General features: G+C 44.7%; 1 protein-coding gene across 5 annotated transcripts in view; it reads left to right on the forward strand.

Annotated features, from left to right (window-relative positions):
• The window catches only part of OSBPL1A (oxysterol binding protein like 1A), a 248,714-nt gene extending 236,690 nt beyond the window's left edge, over positions 1-12,024 (forward strand). For all 5 annotated transcript variants that reach the window (XM_040479203.1, XM_040479204.1, XM_040479206.1 and 2 more), the window contains 7 exons: positions 136-243; positions 1,379-1,468; positions 1,703-1,829; positions 4,612-4,728; positions 5,330-5,453; positions 7,000-7,090; positions 10,840-12,024. In XM_040479203.1, coding sequence (XP_040335137.1) covers positions 136-243; positions 1,379-1,468; positions 1,703-1,829; positions 4,612-4,728; positions 5,330-5,453; positions 7,000-7,090; positions 10,840-10,942 — 760 coding nt within the window. In that variant the 3' untranslated portion in view covers positions 10,943-12,024. The remainder of the gene's footprint in view (positions 1-135; positions 244-1,378; positions 1,469-1,702; positions 1,830-4,611; positions 4,729-5,329; positions 5,454-6,999; positions 7,091-10,839) is intronic.
• Positions 12,025-12,027: the final 3 nt, after the last annotated feature.

Consider the following 12,027-nt stretch of genomic DNA (forward strand, 5'->3'; position numbering starts at 1 on the left):
TAGAGGTTTCAAAGTCTTAGAGCTTAGTTATCTCCAGCTGTCTGATTTGTTATCCTGAGTCACACTTTTGAGACTTTTTAAACAAAGTAACACTTCTCATTTATTTTTCTGGGCTTTGGGTTTTTTGTTTTTTAGACACAGTGAAGCATACACATGGACAAATCCTACCTGCTGCGTACATAACATCATCGTGGGTAAACTCTGGATTGAGCAGTACGGCAATGTGGAAATCACAAACCACAAGTAAGACACTTTAGGGGGTTTATGTATCCATTCAGCTGTCATCACCGCGTTCCGGTGGGGGTCTTTGTTTTTTTCAAAAGCTCTAGTAGAGCCTGATGATAATTTAAGAACCAGGCAGTTCGACCCTTGGGTAAATAGAAGCCCATCCATTTAATGAATGCAAGTTTCTGACCAGGGACGACTGGGCGAACTCTGAGCTTTTACAGATGAAACTGTAATTTCATCCTCAGTTCATTTTGCTTATAGTGCTTAGTTTGTATTATTTGCAGGGGAGGTGGCGTGGGGGGAACAGGAAAGTTAAAAAGAGCTGGGTTCAAAGCCTACTTTGTGACCTTAGGCAAGTATCTTACTCAGCTCAGGCTGCTCTAACAGACTGCCACGCAAACCAGCTGGCTTAAACAGTAGAAATTTATTTCTCACAGTTCTGGAGGCTAAGAAGTCCAAGATCAGGATGCCGACAGCTTTGATGTCTGGTGCAGGCTTTCTCCCTGGTTTGCAGGGGCCATCTCCTCGTATCCTGACATAGTGGACACAGCTCATGTCTCGTGTCTTTTAAAAGGGCACTGGGGCGCCTGGGTGGCGCAGTCGGTTAAGCGTCCGACTTCAGCCAGGTCACGATCTCGCGGTCCGTGAGTTCGAGCCCCGCGTCGGGCTCTGGGCTGATGGCTCAGAGCCTGGAGCCTGTTTCGGGTTCTGTGTCTCCCCCTCTCTCTCTGCCCCTCCCCCGTTCATGCTCTGTCTCTCTCCCAAAAACAAATAAACGTTGAAAAAAAAAATTTTTTTTTTTTAAATAAATAAAAGGGCACTAATTTCATTCGTGAGGACTCCACCCTCATGACTGAATTACCTCCAGAGACCGTCACTTTGGGAGTTAGGGCTTTGACATGTGAATTTGGGGAGACACAGACATTGACTCCATAGCAGCACGTCTCTTGTTCTTTATGAACCCTGCTCACCTTTCTTAATGGTGGGTGCAGTACTAATTGAGGATTAGTCGTAACAACCACTGTGTGGAGCCTGACATGTGTTAGAAAATCAGTAAACAGCAACTGCTTTAGAAAGGTCACCTTCCTCATTATTCTCTACTGCTGCTTCTGTGGTAAATGGTCATCTGAGCTTAATATCTTCTTCACAGGACTGGGGACAAATGTGTGTTGAATTTTAAGCCATGCGGCCTTTTTGGTAAGGAATTACATAAAGTCGAAGGCTACATTCAAGATAAAAGGTAAAGTGTCCATTTTAGGTGTTGGGTAGTATAGGTGTCATTTGCTAAATAAAATGTCACTATTAAAATCTGCCATAACCTAGGAAACAAACATTTCAGTGAGTTGAAAATTTTTTCTTCTACAAGGAAAGGTCTGTTTCTTTAAAGAATCTGATTCATAATCATTTTCATGATGATTCAGTTACAGCAAAACATGGCTTTAATTGTTGGCTGAATACGAATGTCTCTCGACAGCAAGAAGAGGCTCTGTGCCCTCTATGGGAAGTGGACCGAGTGTTTGTACAGTGTGGACCCTGCCACTTTTGATGCTTACAAAAAAAACGACAAGAAAAATACTGAAGAGAAGAAAAACAGCAAACAGGTGAACATGCTGTAAGGCGGTACTGGAGGAATCCCTGGGCTTTTGAATTTGTACTAATCGTTCTGGAGGCGGCCCGTTATTGGGTCACAGTGTGCTCTTTTTTTTTCTGGTTGCTAACGCGTGTAATTTTTCTCCTCGGATCTTCTTTGTTTAATTGAGGTAGAGTTGACAGACATCCTTGAATCTTTTGAATGAACAGATAACCTGCCCCAGTAGCAACTGTGCGGCATAAGCTTCATGGAGTACGGCCGCGTGCTACTCTTGTGGCTGTGCGAAGTTATGCGTGAGGCGTTGATTACTCGAATTCACATCGCTTTGGAAAGTGGGAGTTCATCTTGGGACGGATGTTCCTTTCCTTCTTTCTGTTTATGTGCGTTAGAAGTTGAGGGGCGCCTGGGTGGCGCAGTCGGTTGAGTGTCCGACTTCAGCCAGGTCACGATCTCGCGGTCCGGGAGTTCGAGCCCCGCGTCGGGCTCTGGGCTGATGGCTCGGAGCCTGGAGCCTGTTTCTGATTCTGTGTCTCCCTCTCTCTCTGCCCCTCCCCTGTTCATGCTCTGTCTCTCTCTGTCCCAAAAATAAATAAAATGTTGAAAAAAAAATTTTAAAAAAAGAAGTTGAGATCAGGGGCGCCTGGGTGGCTCAGTCGGTCAAGTGTTGACTCTTGGTTTCGGCTCAGGTCATGAGCTCACAGTCTGTGTGTTCGAGCCCCGCGTTGGGCTCTGTGCTGGTTGCACGGCTCCTTGCCCCTCCGTTGCTTGAGTGCGCTTGCTCTCTCACTCTCTCAAAAAATAAACATAAAATTTTTTTCTAAAAAGGAAGTTGAGGTCACTTGAATGTTTAAAATTTCCTCCAAAATTATTTCCTACGTTTTCCAGCCTGTTAGCAGTTTTGTTGCTCTTGCGTGCGCGCGCTCTCTCTCTCTCTCTCTCTCTCTCTCTCTCTCTCGTCTAAACCACTGAAGTTAAGACCAGTGCAGTTAAGGGAGTCATTCCCCACTCACCTTTCTTCCTCATGAGACTGTTCATTTCCCACATGGAGGGCACACAGCTGCTTGTCCCGGGGCCCAAGGAGGCTCTCGTGTTCAGCGTGCTCCTGTTCCTTTCCTTCAGGCAGAGGAGCAGAGGGCTAAAAAAAAAGTGCACGTGTTCCGACAGGAGATATTTGAGGACTGGTTGCTTTCCGGGAGCCGGCGGGGTAGTTAAGAGCACAAGCTCTGGGTAGAAACCCTCCCCAGCACCGAGGAGTGGGTAGAGTCAGGTTTCGTGCCTTCTCCCTGGCCTTCATGTGTGAAACGGGGATACTACTGGTACCTGCTTTGTCAGGTGAGTTGACGACTGCTGGAAAGGGCTCGGAGTAATACCTGCTCATAGTCAAGACCACTAAATACCAAGGTCCCTCTGCTCAGAGCACGTGGGTGTGCCAGGGGCCGAGCACCAGCAAGCAGGCAGGCTCCCTGGCTCCCCTTGTGGGAACCTCGTGCTTGTGAAAGTTAAGAAGCCCCAATCCTCCTCAAAAATAGGTGTAGTTTTTAGTGAGTTTCTTTGTAATTAAGTTAACCATGGTCCTGAGGCAGAAGGAGTTTTATTAAAATGTCCCGGCATGCCGCTCTGCTGTGGCTTCGACTCTTCTCTTTCTATCTCCCTGCATCTCCGGGCACTGTTCTGCTCTCCTCCTCACCCCACATCTGTCCCGCCTGCCTTTCCTTCCTTCTGGGAGATGTGCTGACGCTTCTCTGCAGCTGGAGGAGGACCGAGGGGGCCAGAGAAGGAAATGCTCCAGGACACACCGGGAGCCCTGGCGGCCACTCGGGCCAGTACGAGGCCACATGGCAAAGACACGCACTTGCCAACGTACGTGGCATCCACCCTCCTTTACGGAGTTGGGGCAGAGGACCATGGACATTGGCAGCATCCCAGAAGATGTCCCTCATGTCCCGTGAATCCTGCCAGTCTTTGTAGATCAGTGCCCTTGGAGAGAGAGATTACTCTCACCCACTCGTGCCTTGTCCACTTCCCCTTCCTGTGTGCACGGAGCTGCTGCAGGCCCATGTACCTGAGCACATTCAGGTGCCAGGGCAAGTTTGTCGTCATCGGTGCTGTCGCCTCCCTGCTGCTGTTTTGTAAGCCGTATGTTTGCTGAAGTATCTCGGTGACTGTGTGACACTGAGGGTATTACCTAACCTTCCAAAGGCGTGAAGTCCGTGTACCTACAGAGCTGCGGAGCTCCTGTGTCCTTATAGGTTTATTATGGAAGGATCAGCACCTCGGGAGCTTCTGGCACGGTCTGCCCGTGCGGGATAGCCAGAGGAATCGTTCGTTTCCTCAGCCTAACATCCGTTTAAATTCTCTTTTTATTGAATGCTTTGAGGATCCCTACTGGTTTTGTGTCTTTGATCCATTTTAGTTAACTGCCCCAAGAATTTAACCTTTTCTTATTCTCATAATGCTCCAGTAAATATTCCAGCAAGTTACTTTTCTTTAAAAAAAAAAAAAAAATTAAAAAAGCTTTAGGAAGAATAAGACACTGTAGTAAAGAGTACTGATGAGAGTAGTGCTACCTTAGCGCACATAACACTAGCTGGCACAGCACACACAAAGCTCAGGGCCTCCTAGCCCCTGGTCAGCAAGTGTTTGTGGACTCCCTGCACCGCTGGAGAGTCCCGGCTCCCCTGTCCCCCACCCCCCGCACCGCTCACTGTATGTGGGAAACCATGGTTGTTTTACAATTTGTAAGTGTACTGTTGTAAAACGTTTTAATTTTGTCCATCCGTTGGCTCTTCTAGATGAGCACTTCTGAGGAGTCGGACGAGATGCCAATGCCAGATTCTGAAAGTGTGTTTGTGATCCCTGGAAGTGTTCTCCTGTGGCGAATAGCCCCACGGCCTCCAAACTCTGCCCAGGTGAGACGGGGCTGCTTCTGTTCGGTGCCGAGAGCGCGCCTTCCAGGCACGTGCAGGGCCAGCCCAGCCAGACCACAGAAGGGTGCGGCCTGTCGCCCCAGTGCTCCTCAGCCGTCCCTCTGCTGGCTTCTGTCTGCCAGTTTCCCTTGTCACCTGAGACTCTGCGTTCATGCCGTCCGTCCCTTCTGGGGTCTGGCTGGGAAGATGTCGGGGTGGAACTCTTGGGGGCTTCTTTAATGATAACTCAGGAGTAAGACTGGCTCTCGTCAAATACAGGGTGGTACAAATACTTCAGTAGTAAGCCCCCAGATCCAGCGAGTTATGATTTTAATGAAGTAAAAAGAACATCAATGTGGCTTATAGTTCAAGTTGACGGTGATGGAGGATATTCATCGTGTGCAGCCTGCGTGGGGATCTCTCTGGGCCAGACACCCCAGGTGGGGCAGACTTGAGTGAAAATGCTGAAGACAAGTGGTCAAGAAGGCGGGCCATCATTACCGCAGACTCAGGGAGTCATTGTCAGGTCATTCTGTCTTGAGGGGCTTTCGGGTTGCAGTACACCTTGCTGCATGTTAATTTGAACATTTTTGCTGCTTTTCAGATGTATAACTTTACTAGCTTTGCAATGGTTTTGAATGAAGTAGACAAGGAAATGGAGAGCGTGATTCCTAAGACAGACTGCAGGTTACGGCCTGACATCAGAGCCATGGAGAATGGAGAAATAGGTAACGAGTGTCTGGTGGTGAAATGGTGTAGATAGATGTGGGGGAGAGGGTCGTGTGATCAGTAGCATCATTGTGATGGTACGAGCATTTTTAGTCTGAATTCAATATAAATTCAGTAGCTTTCATTTAAAATTTGGAAATCTGAGGTAGACTTTAGTAGCTTAGATTCATTACTTCAGTGATCCTCCCTGATGGTTTAATATTCTACGTATGGCCAGAGGCATGTCTTAAATGTCAGAGAGGAATTTGAGAAAATAATAGCATCGTTATCAACTTTAAACTATATTCTAATTATTTTACTGTATGTTTAAGAACCCAAATAATACCTCGTGAGCCTCAAAGAAGAGCGTGGCCTCAGTTAAGTACAACATTTTTACCTGATGTTAAATCTGTTCTAAATCAGTGGTTCTCAAAAGGGAAGCATTCCCCGCCCGCCCCCCCCCCCCCCCCGCCCCCGGAGGATGTGCGGCAGTGTCCGGAGAGTTTGTCATGTCTGGGGAACTGCTGCTGGCATCTAGTGGCTAGAAGCTGGGGGTGCTGCCAGAGGTCCTGCAGCTCACAGGACGCCCCACAAGCACCCCGGCAGTGTGATGATGTGTCGGGGACACTAGGGTTCAGAAGCCCTGTTCTAACCACATGCCCCAATGCTGTCCTTGAATGATCAGTGAGACGGGATTTTTGAAAATTGTTTGAATTTCTTATGATAGAATCTGAAGCTCTGTGAGGTCTCACCAAGGATTAAGAAAATTTCACATTGATTCAGTTTTTCCACCCAATTTTCCATTGAAGCTTTTGAACATAATTATTTTGGCCTTAAGAATAAGCAGGTTCTTAGGGCGCCTGGGTGGCTCAGTCGGTTGGGCATCCGACTTCGGCTCAGGTCATGATCTCACGGTCTGTGGGTTTGAGCCCCGCGTCGGGCTCTGTGCTGACAGCTCAGAGCCTGGAGCCTGTTTCAGATTCTGTGCCTCCCTCTTTCTCTGACCCTCCCCTGTTCATGCTCTCTCTCTCTCTCTGTCTCAAAAATAAATAAATGTTAAAAAAAAATTTTTTTAAAAGAATAAGCAGGCTCTTTTTTTTTTTTTATGTTTATTTATATTTGAGAGAGAGACAGAGTGCGAGCGGGGGAAGGACAGAGAGAGAGGGAGACACAGAATCCAAAGCAGGCTCCAGGCTCTGACCTGTCAGCACAGAGCCTGACATGGGGCTTGAACTCACAGATGGTGAGATCATGGCCTGAGCCGAAGTTGGACACTCAACTGACTGAGCCACCTGGATGCCCCAAGATTAGCAGGTTCTTTTGGTAAATGAAGAAGCTGTTCAGGACTAGACTGTAGAAAGAGACGACTGGGCCTTGAGTGACCCCTCTGCCTCTCACTACCTTGGGTGTGTGTGAAAATTTTAACGTAATGTTTGTTTTCTAATAAGACTGAGATCGTGCGAATACATGTAGATGGTGCTTGTCCAAAACGTCACTGTGCTTAGTACTGTGCCCGGCAGGCTCTACCTGGAGAATAACGGTTTTCCATTAATGTTCATACCTTAGATCAAGCTAGTGAAGAAAAAAAACGACTTGAGGAAAAACAAAGAGCAGCCCGCAAAAACAGGTCCAAGTCGGAGGAGGACTGGAAGACAAGGTGCGTGTGGGGCACCCCAGGCTGTTGTGGGGGCGGGGCACTCAGATGCAGATCTGCTAAGCGAGGCCTGACACAAGCCCTGCCAGCGTTCCCAGGGGTGAGAGAAAAGCGGCAAGACTTGCATGTGTGACACAGGAAAGGGACCATCTGGAAATTAAGGTTACAATATTGCCACACAGTTAACTGGAGGTGAGTCGTTTAAGCCAACCGTCTGCCTTCCTTGTCTGGCCACATCCTGCCCTTTTCGTTATTGTAAGAGGGAAGGTAAATCTGGAATTAACAGATTTTGGCATGAAAGTAGGTTTGGAGCTATTTTCTTATAGTACACGTGAGTAAACGTACAGGGCCGTTTGCTTATATGTTTATCATGTGTCCAAGATATTTAGACAGTGCCTTTATTCTTCCAAACACAAGGGATTAGACATGTACCAGAAATACAATATGTGTAAAGTAACCTTGGATTCCATTCAGAAATAGAAAGTGGCCATAAAATTTCTAAGTTTTGAACTTTTTTTTTAAAGAGGAGTTTTCAGAGTCCCTGTATTGAGTAATAGAATCACTTGGAAACAGGAATAGAAAAAAATTTTCTACGTATGTATCACATGATAGAAACCATTGTCCCATAACTCAAAGTTATTAAATGAGTTGCAGAGCCAATATGGGCATACTTTTGCAAGCATTTCAGTAGACATTGGTAGCCCTTTTGCATCTGAGAAACAGATAATTATTAGAACTAGAAATGACCTTAGATTTCATCCAGTCTAAGTGTTTTTGGACGTGGTTAGCATAAAAAGCTTTTTTGCCAATGAATGCATAAAGAATCTCCAAATACAGAATGTGTGGAACCAGAGCTGCGGTGGTCGGGTGAGGAGTAGGGGCAGGACCTTGGCCACCCCTCACCTTCTCCCACCCTGTACGTTCCCCAGCTCCCTAAAACTCCGTGGAATACAGTTTGGAAAGTGGCCCAGAAATTCCTTTGTTGTTCAGAGGAAAACAAATGCTGGTGTATTTCATTTAGGGGACTTGCTCACGGCACACCTCTAGTGAGCCGCAGGCCTGTGATTAGAACCCTCCACCTTCATTAATCCTTAAGGAAAAGCTACATTGCTTTCCTGTGATCCCTTTTGAAAAGACTTGACTCATTTTATCATAATTTCTAGTCTCTTTTTGCAGAAAACCCCACTTTTGTACTATATTTCTCATTATTAACTCCTTTATTTTTCTGGTCGTGTTTTCAGGTGTACAATGTAAGCGAAAAGTCCACTAAGAATTTTTACTGTCAAAGTCGTAGCATTCAGAAAGTAATGAGCTTTAAATAGCTCTGTAGTCGCCTGAAAATAAAACGAGGGGCCGCGTTTGTGGGCTACAATTTGACGCCTTTCTACCACACTGTCTCTTAGCATCAGTAGTACTTATGTGAATGTACCTCTTTAAAATGATCCTACCGACCCTTTGTCCAAAGAATATGTGCTTTGAGCTCTTTTTTATTTTTTTTTCAACGTTTATTTATTTTTGGGACAGAGAGAGAGACAGAGCATGAACGGGGGAGGGGCAGAGAGAGAGGGAGACACAGAATCGGAAACAGGCTCCAGGCTCTGAGCCATCAGCCCAGAGCCCGACGCGGGGCTCGAACTCACGGACCGCGAGATCGTGACCTGGCTGAAGTCGGACGCTTAACCGACTGCGCCACCCAGGCGCCCCTGAGCTCTTTTTTAGTGGAGGTGGGAAGAGTGCACACTCACGGACTTGACTCTTCTCAGGATTGACGATGTGTGTTGGAAAGGCATGGTTCAGTTTGACTAGGGTAGGATGGGGCAGGACAGTTTATAAAGGAACATTCTCTGCTGGGTTAGAGCTAACTAGCCTTCAGAGTTATCAAACCGGGAAACTTATTAAAATCCATCTCAAATTCCTCCGAGCTAAAAGCTGACATTCCTACTAATACTGGTTTCACTCGAAGAGAGGATAGGCTCCCAAATTTTTGGCTGTCAACTATGGCCCCTGCTTTTGAAAAGGCCTGCTTATAATCCTGACCTATTTTCCTAGAGGAAATCAGTATGGTACAGGGAGGAGGTAGAGGGACCGGTGAGAGAGGATTTTTAAGAGGAGGGAGGCGGGTGATGAGGCCAAAAAAATTGATGAGGCTGTCTCCCTGATCATCATGCAGAATTCACATTTTATAGAATGCTACGTTCCTGATTCAGACCTGCAGACTCCAAAATACTAAAAGCACAGAAATCTTACCTTCCTCTTCCCATTTTACCTGTGCCTAAAATGTGTGAGTTTAGGACAAATTAACTGGACTTTGTGGTCTCTGTGTGTGAGTGGAGGTTTCCAGACACAAGTGCTCAAAATTAGAGCTAGCGGTTGAGGGGGGAGACTCTAATCCCATGCATCAGACCGTCGACTCTGAGGTGTGCTCATCTCCAGTGTGGCGTTCGGACCCCGTCCAAGAGCAGGCAGGCTCTAAGGGGAGCTTGCAGTCCTGGTCTTCAGAGAACTGGGCTTATCCCATGGCACCGTGGCCTGAGGCTTGGATTAGTTTTTAAATTATTTTTTACTTGATTTGGATTTTCCTGCTTTTCTGAAGTGCTTGACTTTGCTAAGCCTAACTGCAAAAGTGCTTTTACTGCTTGGACTTTTGAGACCAAAAGCTGTGTAACTATATACTTCATACTGTTAGAATTTTGTGACTTTGATCAAATAACAGGTTTTTAAATTATATTTCCAGTCTGCTTAACTTAACCAAATCAGATCTATCTTGATCATTTAAAGTAGACTCAAATTTTCTAAGTAGGAAAAAGTCCCAAAAACTGAATAGAGAATTTAGATATTAATATTCTAGAAAATGTGGTCCAATGCACATTTACTTTGTGGTCCTCCAAGGAATCTGCCTAATCTGAAGCAGTCTTTTCTCTTAGAGCCTTTTGTGCTACTGTAGGGATAATAGGGACATTTGAGACTTACCCAACACATGTAACTTCATTTTGTTAAAAAAATTTTTTTTAATGTGACACAAATTTGTGAACCTTTTGAGCAAGTAATTTTGCATTTCCATTACCTGAAGAACACTGGGGCTATCGGAAACAGTGATGTGATGTTTTTTAAAGGGTAAGAAAATGATTAGGGCACCTCTGTGCAGAACTAGAAAAGACAGATACGGATGTTAACCGCTAGATGCAACCTAAGAATTCGTATTAGCCTGGAGAAAATGGAGACCCAGGAAGGTGAGGACTAGTCTCAGCAGATTAGGTGTGGCACAGTAGATTGGAAAGATCATGGTCTTTAAAATCAGACTTCTCTGACTTTCCACTTCTGCTTTGAGTTTACGGGGCATCAACTCTGAAGCCAGTAGCTTACCTGTTATTCTGGTATGTTGCCAAAGTTCATAAAAGTTCGTTTCCTTGTCCTAATTCCTTAAACCTTAAAAAAAAAAAGAAAAGCCTCCTGGTGGAAGATAATGTGGCTAGAGAGTGAACAATTAGACAAATAGTATTGTTCTTATCCCACTAGACAGAAGATCCTACTTCTGTTGAGTACTCTTGCTGAATGCTGTGAAAAAACTCACGAACCTTTTGTGTGGTATCATCATATCTTTTGGACTCCTACTCTCTATAGTATATAGGCGGTCTCTAAGAACAATAGGACTTCTTTAAAAGTCTCTTTGGAAATCCGTAACTCAGGGCGAAGTGGCAGGTACCCTGTGATTTCAGCTTCCCCCATCAATCTTGTGCTTTCTTTTTAAACAGGTGGTTCCATCAAGGTCCTAATCCCTACAATGGAGCACAGGACTGGCTTTACTCGGGCAGCTACTGGGACAGAAACTACTTCAATTTGCCTGACATTTATTAAAATGCACACAAGTCAGGGTGTTTGGCTAATCTATAAATAAGTCTTAAACCTATGTTTTTAAATTTTTTCCTTGGTTTCTACTCATCTTTTAAAAAAAGAAAAAACCTGCTCTGAGATAACTTGCATTTCACTCAACAAAAGTAGGGCATGAGGTGATATTGGTGAGGAAAGTCAGGAAAAATGGGTAATTTTGCTATCCAAACTTACTTCTTTGGAACACTGTTTTAGAGAGGTAAGAGAAACTGTGTGGAGAAAATGCTTTTTATGGTTGCTGTTGCCATATCTACTGAAAGTTTATACCCAACTGTAACTTTAGCTTTATGGAATTATATAGTAGTCCCAAATCAAGTTATTTTCAATATTTTTATGCTGTCATGCTTGAATGTTTTAGATGTGACTTTGAAATGTTTAGAACTCTTCTATACAATGTTAATGTGCTCAAATGTAGAGAAGGTTATGTCATTGTGTAAAGACTACGTTAAAAAGATGGCTTTTCTTCGTACTAATCCTCTCAATTTTACCTCTTCCCACTTCCAAAAAGAAAAACTTGTTCCTGATTTGAAAATTCTAAAAACTTAAACTGGAAAAGGTATTTTAGTGCTCTGAATTTACTTTTACAATTTTCTGTAATCATGGTCCTTAGAATTAAAAGGTGTTTGAATTGAAAATTTGTATAAAATCTAGTTCACAAAAATGCCCTAGAAATAGATTCTAATCACCATCATTACATAATGACAAACCTTTATAAATGCTTCAACTTTTGTGGCAAAGGCCACCTGAGACGTGAAGTTGCACTCATGTATTATAAGTACCAAACTATACAATAGGGGGTCTTGTGCATTGCAAGTACGTAAGGCCCCCGTGTACTTAAAATCTGTATGGAGACCTACTATACAGTAGCTTTGCCCCTTTCATTGGGGTACATTAATCTAATGGTATTTATCCACCCAACCCCGGACTGAGATCTTGCTCCAAGGGGCTTTAGGTAGCTGCCAGTAAATTATTTTAATTGCTGTCTTGAAGTTAACAAGTGTTACAATGAAATAATCTACCTGATGCTAAATAAAGGCTTTAGAATGTTCCCC

The sequence above is a fragment of the Herpailurus yagouaroundi genome, unplaced genomic scaffold (genome assembly GCF_014898765.1).
Source record: "Herpailurus yagouaroundi ecotype Mexico unplaced genomic scaffold, PumYag 142, whole genome shotgun sequence".
In the NCBI taxonomy this organism is placed as follows: Eukaryota; Metazoa; Chordata; class Mammalia; order Carnivora; family Felidae; genus Herpailurus; species Herpailurus yagouaroundi.